Below are 19928 nucleotides of genomic sequence, written 5' to 3'. Positions count from 1 at the left end.
ATATATAAATATACATAATTCTATAGTTTAACAAACATTTTCTGATCACAGCTTTTAGGGGTGCTCCATTAAATGCAGATTAGCCTTTTTATGCAGGGCTTTCAGATTTATTTATTTATCCTCTAGTTACTACATATCCCATTTTATTAATACTTTATATATTTGGTTTTAGTTTTTGCTTAAGGATTTGATTGTTACCATATTTCTTTATATCATGAAAAAATTACATTTGAGTGGTTCACATTTTTTTTTTTTTCAAAACAGAAAAAACCCTGAAAGGATTTATGAGTTGGTTGTAAAATTAATGACACCAGTCTTGGTCATGACTGATATTAAAAGCTATTTTGCAAATAAAGTATTCAAGCAATGTCTCCTTCTCTCAGAATTCAAAACAGAATATATTTTCTACTGATTGTAAATACAGTTAGAATTCGGATTAAGCCAATTTTAAAGTCTCAAATCTGCCATTTCAAATTATGGTAAAACATATTTTTTCCCCCAGTAACAAAAACTAAATAAATGGCCAATGAAATTAATCTCAAACTGAAACTAAAGGAGACGTCTGTGAACCATATATTGCCAATTGTACTAGTGGACACTGTAGTGGATTCTACAGAACCCTCTGACGTGAGACAGGAAAGGGGAAAAACAAAAACCCAAACATACTTTTGATCAAAGAACAATTGAGAGTTAAGTCAATCTTAGGTCCATTTCTAAGTGTAAGTTTGTTAGGTTTTAAATCAGGTTTTCTGTTTTCTTGTACATAAAAAAAAAATCTTTAAAATTATTTAATAAATTAAAGGATTTTCTTTTCTCAGTTTTAGTGAAGATAGAGTTTTGCAAGCTCTTAAACATTGTGTCTTATTATTTTGATGAAGCCCCTCCCTGGTAGATCTTCATAAAAATAGAATTTGTTCCTAGAATCCATGAATATCTGACAAATTCAGAGGATCCATCCACAACATGAAACGGGCATGCCTTGGAGGTAAGGACCCATTAGAAATCTGCAGAAAATAATGTTCACATAAAGTTCACATGTATACTTCTGACCTTCAGAAAAGTCTTGCAACACCATGGATATTTCAGAAGAGATCTGGTTTTGTGGACAAAGTTTTTATTTTTGAGTTCTTGGTCATAGTTCATCCTTTTCCATCAGTTCAAATGCTTCAATGTCCTCCTTCCAATCTGCCAATATCGACTCTATTGGCTGAACCCTTTTTTTGTCCCATTTATTAACTTTGGGATCTTCTAATGTTTCCATTGATTCCTGTAGATGGTCTTCTGAGTCCTTAATATTCTTATCATTAAACTCACTACTTTCTAATGAACCACTGTCCTCCTCTAGACTAGAAGAATCCTCACTGTTAGAGGAACTGGTCAACCCTGGTTGGGAAGCTACTGACGCATCATCTTCAGAGTCTGTGATACTGTCTTGATGTATAGAAGTTTCTTCTAGAATTTGTTTTTGGGAATTATTTTCAGATGGTTTCTGCTCTCCAGTTTCACCTTCTAAATCTAGGTCACAAAGAGAAGAGATTATCATTAAAAGGTAGGTGATAAATGTTCACACAAAATATCTCTAGGTATGACACGACACTGGACCAATGTAGCACTTCAGTGCTTCATAAATGTAAGGAATTCGAGCGCAACCATCCCAGCAAGCCAAGTGCGGAACATAAACCCCAATGGAAATTCAATGGTAAAGAATATCCAAGGCCAGAGTTATGGTATTAACATTTCATTGCACTTGCAAACTAACACATAGGATCAATAAGAAAGCCAAGTGACAACTGTTTTTTCTTTTGCACTTGAAGCTGCACATTTCAAGTTTACAAGTTTATTATTGTGGCTGCAATTTTGGGATACTAAGGCTGGTGATACATTATAACTTCTTTTTTCACAAATGTGTCCTGTTTTCAAACTATTTTGGAAAAGATATAAAATGTTGCTTCTCGTGATTATGCTCTACTACTTTTTTCTTGCTGTATGTAAGATGAGCTTATGTTGGAAAAATATGTACTGTACAAAAAGCAGGATTATGAGAACCTATGACTGAGAATTGGTGACGTAATCCTGCATGTAAGGGACTTCTATCTCCATGCATAACATGGTGAGCCACTTCTAAGTAAAGGCTGAGAAAAAGTATGGAGACTCTTTAGGATCTGTGAATCAGGAGGAAATTGCACACATTAAAAGCCAAAAGTAGGAAAATGAATAATAAAAAAAAATAATATATATATATTTTCAATGAATGTAGGGCACAGTCTGACAGCCTGACATCTGACACAAACAAATCATCTACCGGTGATGCCATGCATCGAGTGAGTGCGCACATGAACAAGAGAGACAGGATGTCCATGCCATGTGGCAAGCCTTCGGCGCCATTCACAAGAAATGCAGAAGTGGTTCGTTTGTACTTCTATCTCTACTGCACATCTCACTCTAGTAAACACTTTAAGCAGCATATCGAGGAATCAGGTTAAACCTACAGTCACCTACAAAAAGGACAATTCCTCTTATTTGGGAATTTTCAACACTGTCACATCACCACCAGGAAGAGAACCACATAAGATAAAGTAACCCCAACAGTCACAGAGCATTACCATGGAAATTGGGCAAGTAAAAGCCAAGAAAAAAAAAGAAAAAATATGTTTTAGAAAAAGGGTCCAGGTACTCCAATGTCTTTAGGCACCTTTATTACAAGTGGAACAGTGCAACGTTTCGACTCCCTGTGGAGTCTTTGTTAAGCTTAAAGACATTGGGGTGCCTGGACCTCTTTTTTCTAATACTGGTATTTATTATCTTCTTGGCTTGTGCTGGCCCTTGGTCCAGCTAAGCACCCTGTCTTTAGTGAATTGAGTGCGGTTCGTAAGTTACATAACGCCATCCCCAACCAGACTCATTTTTTTACTCGAATAATAAATGAAAACCAAAAACAGAGCAACTTGTTATAGTGTAGCATTGTGTTAAATTGTTACAGTCAATCCAGTAATTCATTTTTTGCACTACTAAGCCTAATTTTTTTAAGTAAAATTTTTAAGTAAAAAAAAAAGTCAGTGAATGTTTTTTTTTGTCATTGTATACTACCTGCCACCTAACAGATGATGAAGGGGCTGACATCATCAGTACATGCTCCAGCCAATGAGCTGTCAGTGAAGCCCTAATGTGAAGTTCTGTCACTGTTGGTTATGAGCCCATCTACAGATTCCATATAGAAATTTGCCGAAGGTTGCCTACACCTAGACTAATATATGATGGCACCCTGAACATGACAAAATGGCTGGCATCACTGAAAGTATATACTGTTTTATTCCCACTCTGGATTCCACTACATATAAACACTGGTTTCGATAAAAGAGGCCATGATTAAAAACATTTAGTGGCTCTTTAATGTAGAGTTTAAACAAGCCAACACAACGTTTTGACCATGTTTTATGCAACCTGGTCAAATACCATTGACAAAGAATGTTTCGCATTCCCTAAAGATTTTGCTGGTCACTAAAGAATGAGGACAGTAGCCATAAATCCAAATTTCAGGCTGTGTCATAATGCAGTCATGCGACTGTTTACTATAAAAAGCTCAATATATGGTAAATTAGGGCCTCAAAAGCATACCAACTGATACATAATATCAGCAGTTTATTAAATAAGCATTTTATCAGCTCCAATCTATTTATAGGAACACTTTAGTCACCAAAGCAACTATTTTAATAAAGCAGTTTTGGTGTATAGAGAATACCCTTGCAGTGTCACTACACAATTCTCTGTCATTTAGCAGTCAAATCACTTATGTTTCTGTCTATGCAGCTGTAGGCACACTTCCCCTGGCTGGGACTCACACAGCCTGCATGAAATAAATGGTTTCATTTTCAATCAGCTGTTAACACACTTTAGAAGTTTTGAAATTGAATAGTGAGACTGCAGGGAAATAATCTATACACCAAAACTGCTTCATTAAGATAAAGTTGTTTTGGAGACTATAGTGTCCCTTTAAATCACGCCCCTGAAGACATCTGCAACTGAGAAATATCGCTTTGAATAATACGGAGTTTCAAAAAAAAAATATCAAAAATCAATATTAATATTGAAATGATCAGATTTGACGATACATGCCATTTATCAAAGATAATCCTCATAAATGGCCTTTAATATACCAATATCAAAAAACTGTGAAAGAAAAAAAAAATCCTTTTTTTCCTCCTTTTTTTTACGATTTCATCGCTGGCAGCACAAGCACACAATTCTTTTTTTTTTTTTTTTGGCAGCTTGATAAATGTGCTGCCGAAACACATTTACTAGACAATATCGCTCAGCCAGCCGATTTATCTGGTTTGGCTACTAGAATTTCAGCTGGCATTAAATCTAATTGAAATGTGATCTTTATCAACCATTTTCACCCGATTGAATGTAATCAAGGCTGGGGTTGTAGTAAGTTGCAGAACAAGGAGTACTTATGTTTTATGGATAGCAGTTAAAGAGTCTGTCCTTGAATTGAGAGGAAGAGAGAGAGAAACAAAAAAAAGTGGTTAGACATTGAAACTGCTAATTGGGGGCCATCATTCTCATTTACGTTGTCACTTTGCCATGTGTAAACAAATACTTACTGCTATCAATAATGTAGTTTGGTATTATTTTACCTTTAAAAATGGTCGCTGAAAATCCAGGATTGGCAGAAATAAGACAAAAAAAAATACATGGTGAAAATATACAATTATTGTAACGTACACTGTACCACAAGGGTTATTTATATTAGATGATAGTGTGATAATGAAATTACAGAGGAACATTTTGAGAAAAGAGAGATACATAATGAACACAGGGTAATAAGTTATCTAGTCCCCACTAGACTACCACAAACACCAGGAATCATCATCCCCTGAACGTAATGGGGGGGGGTTGAGGGGAGGAGGAGTTCAAAACATTTGGCGCAAAAAAAAAAAAAAAAAGTGCGCACATAAGGTCCCCAAACCACCTTTTTGTAAAACCACAGATGCGCTCAAGTTTTGTACTGGTATAAAATTGCCACCGATTTCATAAATTACAATTAAAGAGCCACTAAAAAAATATCAGTCTGTTTTTTCTTTTAAAACTAGATCGACCATATTTTTACGTAGCCCTTCAAAATATGAATAAAATGCCAGTCACACCAAGGGTGCATAATAAATTGTTGCACTATAGAATATTGCTATTTAATGTGATTTGGGTAGTGCCTACATGAATCGGCTATTTCAGCATGAGAGGAGTTCATTTCATTGTATAGGAATGCGATAGATGTGAGAAGGTTTACAGCATGAATACCCCTCTCTGTCTCATTAGAGATATCTTTGCCAGAAGCTCAAGGAAGCAGGTTGAAGGGTCAGTGTTAGGACCCGCTTAAGGGGGTCTGCCTTGACGTTGGCAGGCGGGCATTCCCTCCAATGGCCATTGGAGCAACTAAATTACCTCCATTTGTCTAAATATACATAGGGATTAAGGAGAGAGCGCAGGTAACTTTCTTTTCTTTGGTTTTTACAGCATGAATTCCTCTTTTTAAGCTGTGACTTCAACCAGAGTTCTTTTGCAAAGTGTGAAATGTTACATATGAGCTGCCTCCAAGTCATTAAGAAACATTAATAATAACCCACAGACTAATAGCTACAATAAAAATAGTGCATACTCAGAAGGGGGAAAGCACACCCTACAAAAAGAGTATGAAAATGGCTAGCGCAGCTTAAGCCGTTCTGAAGAAACTGTGAAGTCCAAGGTATTAGGTCATAAGTAGGAAGTGTGACATACGTATGGAATTGAAAAATTATAACAAATTCATAGATACAATAATTATTTCTGTGACAAGTACAAAGGTTAAAATAAATTGGTTTGGATTGGTTATGGTCTGAAACACAAAGGGGGGTTAGTTATACTTCCTAAAGGTATACCTTCCCTCCACCTCTGGAGCAGCTTGGAAACTTGCGATGAATACAGGAGGTAAAGATTCAATGGTGTGGAAATGTCCACTGGGGCAGAAGACACCGTTACTTTTAAAATCCTAAGGACATTGTTAATTTCTACTTTTTATGATGTATCTTCGTGGTGACATTGTTATAAAATATTAATATTTATATTATTATAATTATGTGTGGGTGCTACTGAGGGGGATTTTTAAAATTATTTCAGACAAAGAGTGAAGTTTAACCCTTTCACCACCAGAACCAAGTCGCGCATGGTTGGTGTAGGGTGCATTGGTGGCAATGCCCTTGTACATTTTTAAGACACATGGCATTCTATCCCAGCACTGTAACTATCCTTTGATACTTTACTGACCCCCAAAAGAGTCTGAGCCAACAAACATGTAAGGCTGCTTTTTGGTTTTACCAACTTATATTTTGACAAATAATTGTGTATGTAGTTGTTATGGTGGTTGAAATTTTCCTTTAAGGACTTGTGGAAATGTTCTAGATATCATTATCTAGTCCCTAAAAGATCTTATGAGGTGCACCTCCTATTTGGGATTTTCAGATCTGTACACGCTCGTTATGGGCTGGCTAATCACGCTGCTGGAGGTGAAGTAACACCCTCTGGCAGATCGCTTTAAGATCTCTGTATTTGCAGCGTTTCATAGCGAAGAGCTGTGCAAACTGGATCCTTGCACCATGACCACTTCAAAACACTGAAGTGGTCACAGTGCTTCGAGTAACCTTTTAAAATAAATCTTACAGAACCATTTTTGGACAAGTAGTGGAAGAACAAAGGCCACAACTAACAGGAATGGCCAAAAGGAAACCTCTGAGTTATTACTGAACAACGCCTTGACCCTTTCCCCCCCACACTCCCCTCCTCCGCCATGTCGCTTTGGCCATCCCTTCATTAATTAATCTAATACTGCTCACCTCTGTCTTTGGCTTTATCCGACAGGAGAACCTCCACTTCCTGGTACTCTTGGATGGCATCTAGAATAATATTCCCCTCCTTGCTGAACAGAAACAACATAGGAATTGTAATGTCATCCGTATTCTTCCCATCTCCAGCCATTTGGAAAAGGGGGGCTGTGTCACTGCTGCTGCCATCATTATCATCTATAAAGAGAAGACAAAGTAGACCATATTCACACAAATTAAAATAAACACTACAAGGTATATTCTTTTCACACATTAGAATACTCTTCATCTTTCCAGGCATTTACTAGCGGCAAGATATCCCTCTATTCTAATATTTGCTCAAGTTACCATTTTGTCTATTTCTTAGGAAGTGCTCAGTAAACCTGTTAGAGTGCTATATAAATAAAATATACACTGCCCTTAATGCACCTCCATCTACTGCAATGTAACATGCAAAGTGATAAGTAAACGGTCATTCATATAGCACTGAGCAGAGTAAGTGATGAGAACCGCACTCAGTCCCTACGGCCAAGGGTGCTCCAGAGCAGGACCAGCAATCCCAGTACAATAATCCAAGAAGAAAAAACTCACAGGCACTCCAACTTCAAGCCGCAGGCAGATTTATTATGACAGAATGCAACGCAACGTTTCGACCGGAAAGGTCTTTTTCAAGCTGACACCACATGGTGCACAATGTGCTTATATAACAAACACTAACAACTAAGAAATCAATCAATCAATCACTGCTAATTAGTAGAAATTCCTAATTGATGAAAAGGTAATTTAAAAAGGCATTGTAAAAGAAACAAATATCAAATGTGAAATATTACAATATATACATAAATCAGATCAGTAATGCACACTATATCATTAACTTCATACACACAAGACATGAATCATTCTATGATCATATTAATGCTAGGAATTCTAGAATGTATATATATAGGATAACCTATTATGCCATGAGTATTCCCTGGTTACAAATACTGTGCCCATAGAGGAGAGAAAACAAGAAAACAGCAAATAAAAGAGTAAATACATGCAGCGTATCCTCCATGGTATCCAAACGTAACCCCCTTCCGTGTCTGTGAACCGCACATGACGTCATTGGAACGCACGTGCGAAACCCTCCTCCGAACGGATTGGCTGGAGGACCAAACATAACATCGTTCTGTGTTCAATTCACCATTGCACAGCCCACATAGTGGAGTATGTTCACGCTGCCACATCACTATCCCAAAGTAAATCTTCACAGAACATCCTAATCATTCAGGCATGTTGTATGGCACAGATCAGGAAAATAAATCTATTAGATGTAATATACAATATAAATCAATGTAAATAAACAGGGGTAATAGTTATTCATATAGGAATACCAGAGATGGACACTTAGAATAATCATCATACCAAATAAAAGCCAATTCCATTTTAAAGGTACAGACCTCAAAAGTCAAACACCTATACCTAGCAAAAAATAAAAAAGGAGACAGCGAAGAAAATACAGGGACAGTGAATTCCCATATGGAACATTAGAGTCTGTATATATAAGGACAGAGACTATCTAGTCTAATTATATTCTCTCATACATAGGCACAGTCGACATTATTCCAGATTAAAGGTACAGACCTCAAAAGTCAAACACCTATCCCTAGCAAAAGTTAAATAAAAAAAGTTAAATAAAAAAGGAGACCGTGAAGGAAATAAAGGGACCGTGAATTCCCATATGGAACATAAGAGTCTGTACATATAAGGACAGAGACTATATAGGCATAAGGAATCCATCGCTAATCTATGTGAGAAAAAATAGGGAGTATCTAATATCCACATATGGAACTCTCAAGTAGTCAGTGATTCAATTAAGTAACTATGTTAAAGAAGTGAATCCATAAGAGCAAATAGTAATAAAGTGCAAGTGCCACAAATCATAAACAAAATAGGTAATACATCCAAGCAGTGACCAAGTAGTCCAAGTAATCTTATGATCACAGTGTAAAAAATGGTGAAAAGTTAATTAACACATTTTTAAATAAGTGATCCAAGTCTAATAATGTGATCACAGTGTATAACACCACAGGACGGAAATACCATCCTTACTACTAACAGTGCATTTATGTACTAACAGTGCATTCATGTACTTATAATAATATAATTGTGCATTAAATAGAGAGTACATGTGTCCACATCCTAGTAGTCCCTGAGAACGCCTACAAGTCCCTGAAAGATCCAGCTTATCATGTCGTGTAGTAGACAAAAATAGGGTGTCTAGGAAACCAGCACCAAACATCATAATATTCAAATCCTTTTGTACCAAATTAGCAAAAAGATGCAGACATTAAACTCAGTGATACCAAACTTAAGAATAAGAGTAGGTTTAACCCTCCTTCTATTGATCATGCTATTGAGGTTTTTGCTAATTTGGTATATTGAATTGATTTGAATATTATAACTTCATCCAAACCGATACGTAAACATCTCCAAGGTATGCAGAACCTCTCTAAGAAAGAAAGATTGGCTTTGAATACCCTCAGTGGGAATAAGGCAATTACAATCAAGTCTGCAGACAAGGGGGGTGCCATAGTGGTGCAAAATACAGTTGATTATGTAGACGAAATTCTTAGACAACTGGGAGACACTACGACATACAAACGTCTATCTGGTGACCCCACTCTGAATTTACAGTCTAAAATAGAAACTTGTTTAAAACAGGCCTTAGACAACCATATTATTGATAAGGAGTTGTTCAAGTTTTTGCTTGAAACAACACCGGTTGTACCAGCCCTATACACTCTCCCAAAGATTCACAAATCTTTAACTAGACCTCCCGGTAGACCTATAGTAGCAGGGATAGGTTCTCTGTTGTCACCTTTAGCTAGATTCCTTGACAACATTTTAAGGCCTTTTTTGAGCAATATTAAGTCGTATGTAAGGGATACCACTGAGGTGCTACTAAAACTTAAATATCATCTAATGATAATTTGGTTCTTGTCACTCTGGATGTGACAAGTTTATATACATCTATTGAACATGATGCAGGTCTGGCGGCTGCCAAATCTGCATTCATGTCACTTGGCTTTAAGGATGAGGTCTTGAACTTTCTGATGGTGCTCCTAGAGATTGTCATGAAAGATAACTATTTCTTGTTTCAAAACCAATTCTTTTTACAGTTGAAGGGTACCTCGATGGGCTCCAATGTGGCACCCACATATGCTGGCATATTTATAAACATTGATTTATCCTCATTTCTTATTCCAACAATTCGCCACTAGGTGGTGGCGTTATATTGATGACGTGCTGCTATTGTGGTGTGGCACATTGGAGTCCCTTGAGGACTTTTTTACTTTCTTGAATACATGCTCGGATAGTATCAAATTTACAATGACTTATGATCTTGTTGAGATACCATTTTTGGATATTTTGATTAAAAAACATGAGGATAGGCTTGTCACCGACCTTTATAAGAAGACTATGGATAGGAATACACTCCTCCATTTCTCTAGTGCTCATCCTCCAGCTATATTCAAAGCCCTCCCTAAGAGTCAATACACCCGTGTACGGAGACTTGTATCTGACGGTGATACTGTTGAGAGGCGTCTGGATAAGATGACCACCAGATTTATGGAACGGGGTTACCCTTTACCATTGCTTAATACTCAACTCAACCAAGTGAAGGATCAGGATAGAGATGATTTACTCCACTCCCATAAATCACAACGGAATGACAAGAGGTTAAAATTTGTATCCAAATTTGGGAGATATTCAGATGACTTACGAAAAATTGTATATAGGCATTGGCATGTTCTTGCCCAATGTCATCCCAACATTGTGGAATTTTCCCAAAGACCTATGTTTGCCTATAAAAGAGGCACCTCGTTGAAAGATAAATTAGTGAAAACTTTGGTTCCTGAGTCTACTGGCACTTTATCTGATGTGAAACAAGGTAATTTTCCTTGTTACAATTGTGTCTCTTGTCATTCGATGATCCGGGGTGATGTGATTCATCACCCGCGGAGTGGTAGAAAGTACTCTATTAAACAATACTTGACTTGTGATTCTGACTTTGTCATCTATGCATTGAAATGCCCATGCGGCCTTCTATATGTAGGGCAAACGAGTCAGAAATTCAAGATGAGATTCTCTAAACATAAGTCCACGATTCGGACTAGATTGACTGATTTGCCCTTACCGGCACATTTTATAGAGGCTAGACATGGGGTCTCTCAGCTCAGATTCCAGATTTTAGAACACATTATGGAATCTCCTAGGAGGGGGGATAGAAATCGGAGGCTTCTGTTACGTGAGGCATATTGGATACGGGAACTGGATACATTATACCCAAAGGGTTTGAATTATGAATATGATTTGTCTATGCTCATTTAAGGAATGATTGTTTTATTTTATCTTTGTTTTTTAACTCTCATTTTTTTATATTTTTCAGGATTTTTTAGATGTTTGGTGCTGGTTTCCTAGACACCCTATTTTTGTCTACTACACGACATGATAAGCTGGATCTTTCAGGGACTTGTAGGCGTTCTCAGGGACTACTAGGATGTGGACACATGTACTCTCTATTTAATGCACAATTATATTATTATAAGTACATGAATGCACTGTTAGTAGTAAGGATGGTATTTCCGTCCTGTGGTGCTATACACTGTGATCACATTATTAGACTTGGATCACTTATTTAAAAATGTGTTAATTAACTTTTCACCATTTTTTACACTGTGATCATAAGATTACTTGGACTACTTGGTCACTGCTTGGATTTATTACCTATTTTGTTTATGATTTGTGGCACTTGCACTTTATTACTATTTGCTCTTATGGATTCACTTCTTTAACATAGTTACTTAATTGAATCACTGACTACTTGAGAGTTCCATATGTGGATATTAGATACTCCCTATTTTTTCTCACATAGATTAGCGATGGATTCCTTATGCCTATATAGTCTCTGTCCTTATATGTACAGACTCTTATGTTCCATATGGGAATTCACAGTCCCTTTATTTCCTTCACGGTCTCCTTTTTTATTTAACTTTTTTTATTTAACTTTTGCTAGGGATAGGTGTTTGACTTTTGAGGTCTGTACCTTTAATCTGCAATAATGTCGACTGTGCCTATGTATGAGAGAATATAATTAGACTAGATAGTCTCTGTCCTTATATATACAGACTCTTATGTTCCATATGGGAATTTACTGTCCCTGTATTTTCTTCGCTGTCTCCTTTTTTATTTTTTGCTAGGTATAGGTGTTTGACTTTTGAGGTCTGTACCTTTAAAATGGAATTGGCTTTTATTTGGTATGATGATTATTCTAAGTGTCCATCTCTGGTATTCCTATATGAATAACTATTACCCCTGTTTATTTACATTGATTTATATTGTATATTACATCTAATAGATTTATTTTCCTGATCTGTGCCATACAACATGCCTGAATGATTAGGATGTTCTGTGAAGATTTACTTTGGGATAGTGATGTGGCAGCGTGAACATACTCCACTATGTGGGCTGTGCAATGGTGAATTGAACACAGAACGATGTTATGTTTGGTCCTCCAGCCAATCCGTTCGGAGGAGGGTTCCCCACATGCGTTCCAATGACGTCATGTGCGGTTCACAGACACGGAAGGGGGTTACGTTTGGTTACCATGGAGGATAAGCTGCATGTATTTACTCTTTTATTTGCTGTTTTCTTGTTTTCTCTCCTCTATGGGCACAGTATTTGTAACCAGGGAATACTCATGGCATAATAGGTTATCCTATATATATACATTCTAGAATTCCTAGCATTAATATGATCATAGAATGATTCATGTCTTGTGTGTATGAAGTTAATGATATAGTGTGCATTACTGATCTGATTTATGTATATATTGTAATATTTCACATTTGATATTTGTTTCTTTTACAATGCCTTTTTAAATTACCTTTTCATCAATTAGGAATTTCTACTAATTAGCAGTGATTGATTGATTGATTTCTTAGTTGTTAGTGTTTGTTATATAAGCACATTTTTCACCATGTGGTGTCAGCTTGAAAAAGACCTTTCCAGTCGAAACGTTGCGTTGCATTCTGTCCTAATAAATCTGCCTGCGGCTTGAAGTTGGAGTGCCTGTGCGTTTTTTCTTCTTGGATTCATATAGCACTGGTCACATCCAGTATACTGCATTTACTGTCGTTAGCTAAATATACCTGTAGGTGCTATGTAAATACACATACACTGTATAACTACTGAATTTACACCACTTCTCCTCTACTTTAATGTATCCGGTTAAGTGCGAAATACACCTGTTAGCGTTATACAAGTACATATACACTGTATACCTACTGCACCTCCCTCTATTGCAATGTAATCTGTTAAAAAAAACACTAAGACACTCACACCACTTCAGCTCAGTAAAAAGGCCTGGGTGCAGTGGTCCTGTTATTTTAACCCTGCAATGCAAAGCACTGTTTTTATTATTTAGAAACTGAAACGCTTACGTTTGCAGGGTTAAATCCTCTTCTAGTAAAACGCAGTCGCAGGATGTGAAAGCCCCCACAGGAAAGCACTGAATCAATGCTTTTCTATTGGGAAGTTTGGATTCGTGCATGGCACTCACCGCGCATGTGCATCAGGTTCCCAATGTACCTCTACCAGGAGCACTGGATTAAACCACTCCCGGAGAAGCTATGACTCTTCAATGACCTCATGGGAGTTGGATAGGTAAACAGCACCGAGGAAGTCTCGGGACTGGAAAAAGGAAAGTAAAAACCTTCATTTTATTATTTTTAATTATACACATGGAGCTGGACAGGGAAGCTAAAGCGTTAGGAATACAAACCTGTGTTAATAATGCTTTAGTGTACCTTTTAGTTATAACTACACCTGTTTTTTACTATATAAATTAACATGTACATACACTGTAATTACTGCACTTGCCGTGTGTCCTGTCTACCGTATGGTAAACCCATACACATATACATGAATACACACACAAGTCTATTCGCATTATCCACAGGCCAAGAAACACACTGTATGTATAATACATCGTGGTTTCTAGCATGGTCTACACAGGGCCAGTATTTGCTAGGCTCTGTTGTTAATTTATGCCAATATAGGTCTTTACAATACAAATTGCAGGTGACAATAAAAAAGACAATTAGATTTTTTTACCTCCCCTAAAAAAGCTGTAAAAAAAGCCTAAAGGTATTTACACAGATAGATCTGTCAAGCTTGTAGGACTGATATAATGATTAAAAAAAAACATTAATATTTGATTATTAGGTTAATATTTCGTTACTTTGGGTTTACAGTTGAGTCTTGTGGGGTGGGGGGAGATTGTTGTTTTAGTTTATCACTCAATGCTCCAAGTATTTAAACATTATCCACGTACATAATAAACTAAGACTGTTAAAGGAAGTAGGAAGTCGCTGGATAATGAAGCAGACTCTGGGCTTTTTGAAATGATGCTCTCTCTAGGCTAGGCACAAACATGCAACTCGCAAGGTTGGCGTCTAATAGAATGTAAAGGCTACAACCGTTGCATATAAAGTAAATTCAGAATGTGCTACAGTACAATTTTGTTTGCCAAAAGCACAGTAAAGGTCATGATTTATTTCCTTCATCGTTCTTTCAATTCATTTAAAAATAAGGGATCTAAAGTCTGGAACGGAAGTCACTGAGTTCTAGTGAGATACCTAATCCTTAAGGTAGAGTAATCTGAAAATGGTCCAGAGTCGAGTACCCAAGAGGTCAAATCGTTACAAATTTAAATAAATAAAGTAAGATCACTACATAAGCAGCTTTACAACACAACTTACCAATGACAATTCCTCCAATAGCCCCGGATTTCTGGACATTGCGGGCCTTCTCAGCAAACATACACTGACCCCTTTGCATGAGTGCAATTTTCCCCTTTATCGATTCAGCATTTGTAACGTCAGAGCAGCCGCTGTATGGCTCAGTCCTGGCTACAAAGCCTCTAGCCTGTTGGAAATATGAAAAGCAACACATGTATGTCTTTTTCGCCTTGCTCATACACTTGTACTGGAATACATGGCAATACTGCTTAAGAATCTAATTTTCTAATTAAAAAATTAAGAATTTTAATTTTCTCTTTCAACCTCACCTGCCCATTTGATCTTAATTTTCTTTTCTCTACTACGTATTCCATCTCTCAAATTCCCATTTATATCTTACCCCTCCATTCCACCTCCTTCCTCGGATTTTACCTCCCATTTAAGTTTCTCCATTCCATGTTCCTTTCATAGCTGCCATTGCTCTATTTGTCCAGTTCTCATTAGTTCTCCTGCAGGTTTATTGTGCATGGAGAATGATGTTACCATGTGAAAGGCACGAGAGATCACATGCCAGACTCCCAGAAAACACTGCAGGGTTATTTACTAAAGGTGGAATGGTCGGAAATTCATGTGAATTTCAAGCTCGAGTATATATACACAGTTGCTGAAGACACACTCACAAGGTTATTAATGAAAATGGGAAATGTTGGTAATTCAAAGTAAAATTCTAATTTAAGGCAAAGTAGCCAAACTGGAAAAATTCTCCAAGTTAGCTATGGTTCCAGTTTATCCACTTTGGCCTTAAATTTGAAATTCACTTTCATAAATAACCTGATCAGTGTGTCTTCAGAAACGGTATGCATTTACTCCTGGTCCAGCAGTAGGACACTAACCACAATGTAACAGGCAACTGAAAGCTTTATTTGGGACAATTTGTATTCCATCACTCAGACACTGCAACCTATGCAATGCACGGCCATTGTTATTATTCACCTATTTTTTGCCAAAAGCAGTTTATTTTAATCACACTAGCCTTTTTGCTACAGTCCCCAAGATCTGAGCATGTGATCTCAAGAACCAATTAGAATCCTAATAAAGGAGTAGTTCCACTCTGCAAAGAATAGTAAACTAGACTTTAAACATCATGATGCTGCTGCTGAGGGTCACTATGCCCAGGAGGTAGACAAGTAGAAAGTTATTAACCCGGATTTTAAAACATTATAGGCAGTTTTTGTCCTATAGGGTCAGAGGAAGAAAATAGCCAACAATATCTTCACTACTCTAAGATATATGTTACAAAAACTTTAAGGATTTATTTACTAAACCAGGAATTGCTAAGAACAGACAATGGAACTGCAAAGTTAGGCCCAAATAGTACAGCTGGAAAAGCTGCAGCATTTGAGCATGTCTGTTTAACTGGACAAAACCTTTTAAATACCATGTCACTATTTGGTTTAGTAAAGAAATTACATAGCTAAAAAGGTATAAAACGTTTCATGTCATTAAGCCAACATACCCCTGCTACATTCTTGGAAAGGTCCATTCCAAATTGGGCAGGCCCAGCAGTCAGTACCACCCTTCCGTAAAATGGGTGGGAAACTATCTGGACAGCACGTGGAGGCAGTTGTTGCTCTTTCTGTTGCTGGCTGGACAATTCAATCATTTCCTGCATAAAACGCAAACCATCCTCTGCATCCACAGAACTTGCAGCCTGCAGAACATTTCAAAGTGCTTTTTTATAGCTTCAGTCAAGTAAATTTGCCTCCAGCATTTGACACGTTTCTCTCCATTCCTAAAACTGCAACATGTCAGGCAAGCAGTGATGTACACATACTACTGGGGTTAATAATACTGTCCTTTTCATTTTGGATTTCAGAGACAGCAGGCACATAAAATTTACAACTAAAACAAAGAAGCAACTGTCTATTTAATTGGGAATAAAATGCACGGGCAAGCAGATATTTGCACATGAGTATCAACACATTTTTAAATAAAAATAAAACAGGTGATTTTATGTTAATATTATGTTAATATTATGCAAAGGACATCCTCACCTTAAAGGACCACTCTAGGCACCCAGACCACTTCAGCTTAATGAAGTGGTCTGGGTGCCAGGTCCTTCTAGGGTTAACCCATTTTTTCATAAACATAGCAGTTTCAGAGAAACTGCTATGTTTGTGAATGGGTTAAGCCTTCCCCTATTTCCTCTAGTGGCTATCTCACTGACAGCCGCTAGAGGCGCTTGCGTGATTCTCACTGTGAAAATCACAGTGAGAGCACGCAAGCGTCCATAGGAAAGCATTATGAATGCTTTCCTATGTGACCGGCTGAATGCGCGCGCAGCTCTTGCCGCGCGTGCGCATTCAGCCGACGGGGAGGAGAAGAGGAGGATCGGAGGAGGAGAGCTCTCCGCCCACCGCTGGAAAAAGGTAAGTTTTTACCCCTTTCCCCTTTCCAGAGCCGGGTGGGGGCACCCTCAGGGCACTCTAGTGCCAGGAAAACGAGTATGTTTTCCTGGCACTAGAGTGGTCCTTTAAATTGCAATAATAATAATAATAATGTAAGGACACATTACCAAGATAATGGCTACCCTCCTGTAGATAGAGGAGTTCTCTTACCTGGTTGGCATGTTGAACCAGCTGGACCCGTCCATCTTTAAGGTGAATGAGACTCACTCCCATTTTCTTCAGGATGTCCAAATGTTCTGAATTACTTGCCATAAAATCTCTGGCACGAAGTGGCGGCCTGTTCCCACCCCCAGAGGTCTCATCCCTTCCAAAAAACAAATAATATTTTTAATTAGATGCGCGTATTAAATCAAGTGACGTCGTAATGATATTGTTTTTGTACATCAAGTATGTCAAACTCAAAGACTAACACTGGCCAAATAAACAAAGTTTAAGTGGGCCTCAAAAAAACAAAAAGTTAAGTTTTCATAGAAACGCAGGTTTATTTAGAAAAGTACAGCATAAAAATGCTGCCTGACATTGGACGTCTCATACTCGTAGGGCTTCAAAGTAAACAAAAGGGCAAATTTATTTTAAGAAGACGTGCATTTGCATATAACCAATGTTTCAGTCCAACTACCTTGACATATTAATAAAAATTTGGTAATAAGACTGAAATGGTCGATGTATGCTGTTGCTCAGCTGTAAAAAACAAATTGCGTTATCTTTTTGATTTTGAAGTCCTATGACTGTGTTCTCCACTTTGTCTGAGATCTCAGCCAATCCAATGCTTTCCCATGGGAAAGCATTGGAAGGCTATTGTGCAGGTGTGGCAAAAAGCTGCGGGGCCAATCAGCATCTCCATGGGGAGCATTTAGTGGCTCCATGCAGACCCAATCTAATACACTGCCCCCCCTATTTAAATACACTGCCTATAAATCCAATACACTGCCCCCTCCCTCATTCTAATACACTGCCCACAAATTCAATACACTGCCCCACCACTCTAATAGACTGCCCCCTCCACCCAATTTAATACACTGCCCCCCCTATTTAAATACACTGCCCACAAATCCAATACACTGCCCCCTCCCTCATTCTAATACAATGCCCCCTTCCTCATTCTAATACACTGCCCCACCACTCTAATAGACTGCCCCCTCCACCCAATTTAATACACTGCCCCCCCTATTTAAATACACTGCCCACAAATCCAATACACTGCCCCCTCCCTCATTCTAATACACTGCCCCCTTCCTCATTCTAATACACTGCCCACAAATCCAATACACTGCGCCCCACCACTCTAATAGACTGCCCCCTCCACCCAATTTAATACACTGCCCCTCCTCCCCCCACTCTAATACATTGCCCCTCCTCCCAGCACTCTAATTTAATACACTGCCTTCCCTCCCCCAATTTAATACACTGACCTCCCTCCAATTTAACACACTGCCCCCCTCCCACCACTCTTTAACGACTCCCTCCCCCAAATTAATACATTGCCCTCCCCCAATTTAACACAGTGCCCACCACTCTAATACACTGCCTCCCTTCGTCTCCCAAATTAATACACTGCCCCCTCTCCCCAATACATTGGCCCCTTTCCTCCCCAAAATGAATACAGTGCACCCTCCCTAAAATTAATACACTCCCTTCACCAATTTAATACACTGACCCACTCCCAAATTGAGCACACTACACATGAAGGTCCTCCAAGTCCCTCTTCCCCCTACCTTAAGATGAGATCTGCTCAAGCAGGCCAGATGTTCCTCGGGAAGGGTAGTGGCTGGCCTTCGGGAGCACGCGTTTGGCCGTGGAAGAAAAGACAAGAATCAGACAGGAAATATCTTTCCTGTCTTGCAGCTGGTAGCAGCCACAATACAAAGTGGTCCCAAGGCAGGTGGGCCGCAAATATATCCATTGTGGGCCGCAAGTTTGACATGCTTGTTGTACATATATCCAAAATCCTGGCTGGCCTTTTTTACCAGACCAAAAAAATAAAAAAAAAAATAGCTCATAAATCCCCACCCAATGCAAAAGAAAAAAAAAAGTTCACAATTTGTGTAAGGAAAATAAAAAAAATCCACAAATTGGTAGGTAGTGGCACCGTTTTATAGATTTATGGCCAAAAAACCCCCCTAAAAATGAGTTATGCAAATTGTACACAGAATAAAATTGTACACATATAACATTTATTTAAAACTTGGTCACTTACACTCTTGATGAACTTCGTGGGCAAGTCTTATCAACCACGTTTTTTAAAGGTTCTCGAATGCTCTGTGCATACATTGGGTCATTTCGAAAAAGAATCTGTGTGTTTGGGCACGACCAATCAAAGTTGCTATCATCCAACTCTGTGTACTGAGTTGTCTGCAGATACAATGTTAAAAGAGTAACAGTAGTTGCAAAGATTTCATTATTATGTTAAAGTAAATTGGATCTTTTTAATACATATATAACATGGGAAATAAATATTTTTACATGTAACCAGCCAATGTGGAAAAGTTGGGGTAAGGATACAGAGCATAAATTTATTACAAGCAATCCCTGAGAACTACAGATCCTAAATCTTCCTTACAATCCATCATTTACATTATTCTGAAAAAGAATGCATGGTCAACACACGCATATCCCTAAAACAAGACAACTATAAATAGCTGTGCTACCCAATTAAAGGGACACTGTAGGCACCCAGACCACTTCAGCTCATTGAAGTGGTCTGAGTGCAATGTTCTATCACCCTTAACCCTGAGCATGTAACTATTGCGGTTTTTATAAACTGCAATAATTACCTGCTAGGGTTTACTCCTCCTCTAGTGGCTGTCTACCAGACAGCC

At 38.0% G+C, this 19928-nt stretch overlaps 1 protein-coding gene across 3 annotated transcripts in view; it reads right to left on the bottom strand.

The window, feature by feature from the left end:
- Positions 1-772: 772 nt before the first annotated feature.
- The window catches only part of EDEM3 (ER degradation enhancing alpha-mannosidase like protein 3), a 78518-nt gene continuing 59362 nt past the window's right edge, over positions 773-19928 (bottom strand). The window contains exons 15-21 of one of the 3 annotated variants that reach the window (XM_063426202.1): positions 19307-19461; positions 17260-17413; positions 16158-16352; positions 14663-14828; positions 6867-7052; positions 4605-4652; positions 773-1515 (exon numbers count right to left, since the gene is read on the bottom strand). In XM_063426202.1, coding sequence (XP_063282272.1) covers positions 1133-1515; positions 4605-4652; positions 6867-7052; positions 14663-14828; positions 16158-16352; positions 17260-17413; positions 19307-19461 — 1287 coding nt within the window. In that variant the 3' untranslated portion in view covers positions 773-1132. The remainder of the gene's footprint in view (positions 1516-4604; positions 4653-6866; positions 7053-14662; positions 14829-16157; positions 16353-17259; positions 17414-19306; positions 19462-19928) is intronic. The other 2 variants (XM_063426203.1, XM_063426204.1) reach the window with 2 other exon arrangements.

This window comes from Pelobates fuscus, chromosome 7 (genome assembly GCF_036172605.1).
Source record: "Pelobates fuscus isolate aPelFus1 chromosome 7, aPelFus1.pri, whole genome shotgun sequence".
Lineage (NCBI taxonomy): Eukaryota > Metazoa > Chordata > Amphibia > Anura > Pelobatidae > Pelobates > Pelobates fuscus.
This window is presented reverse-complemented; position numbering and strand designations above follow the sequence as displayed.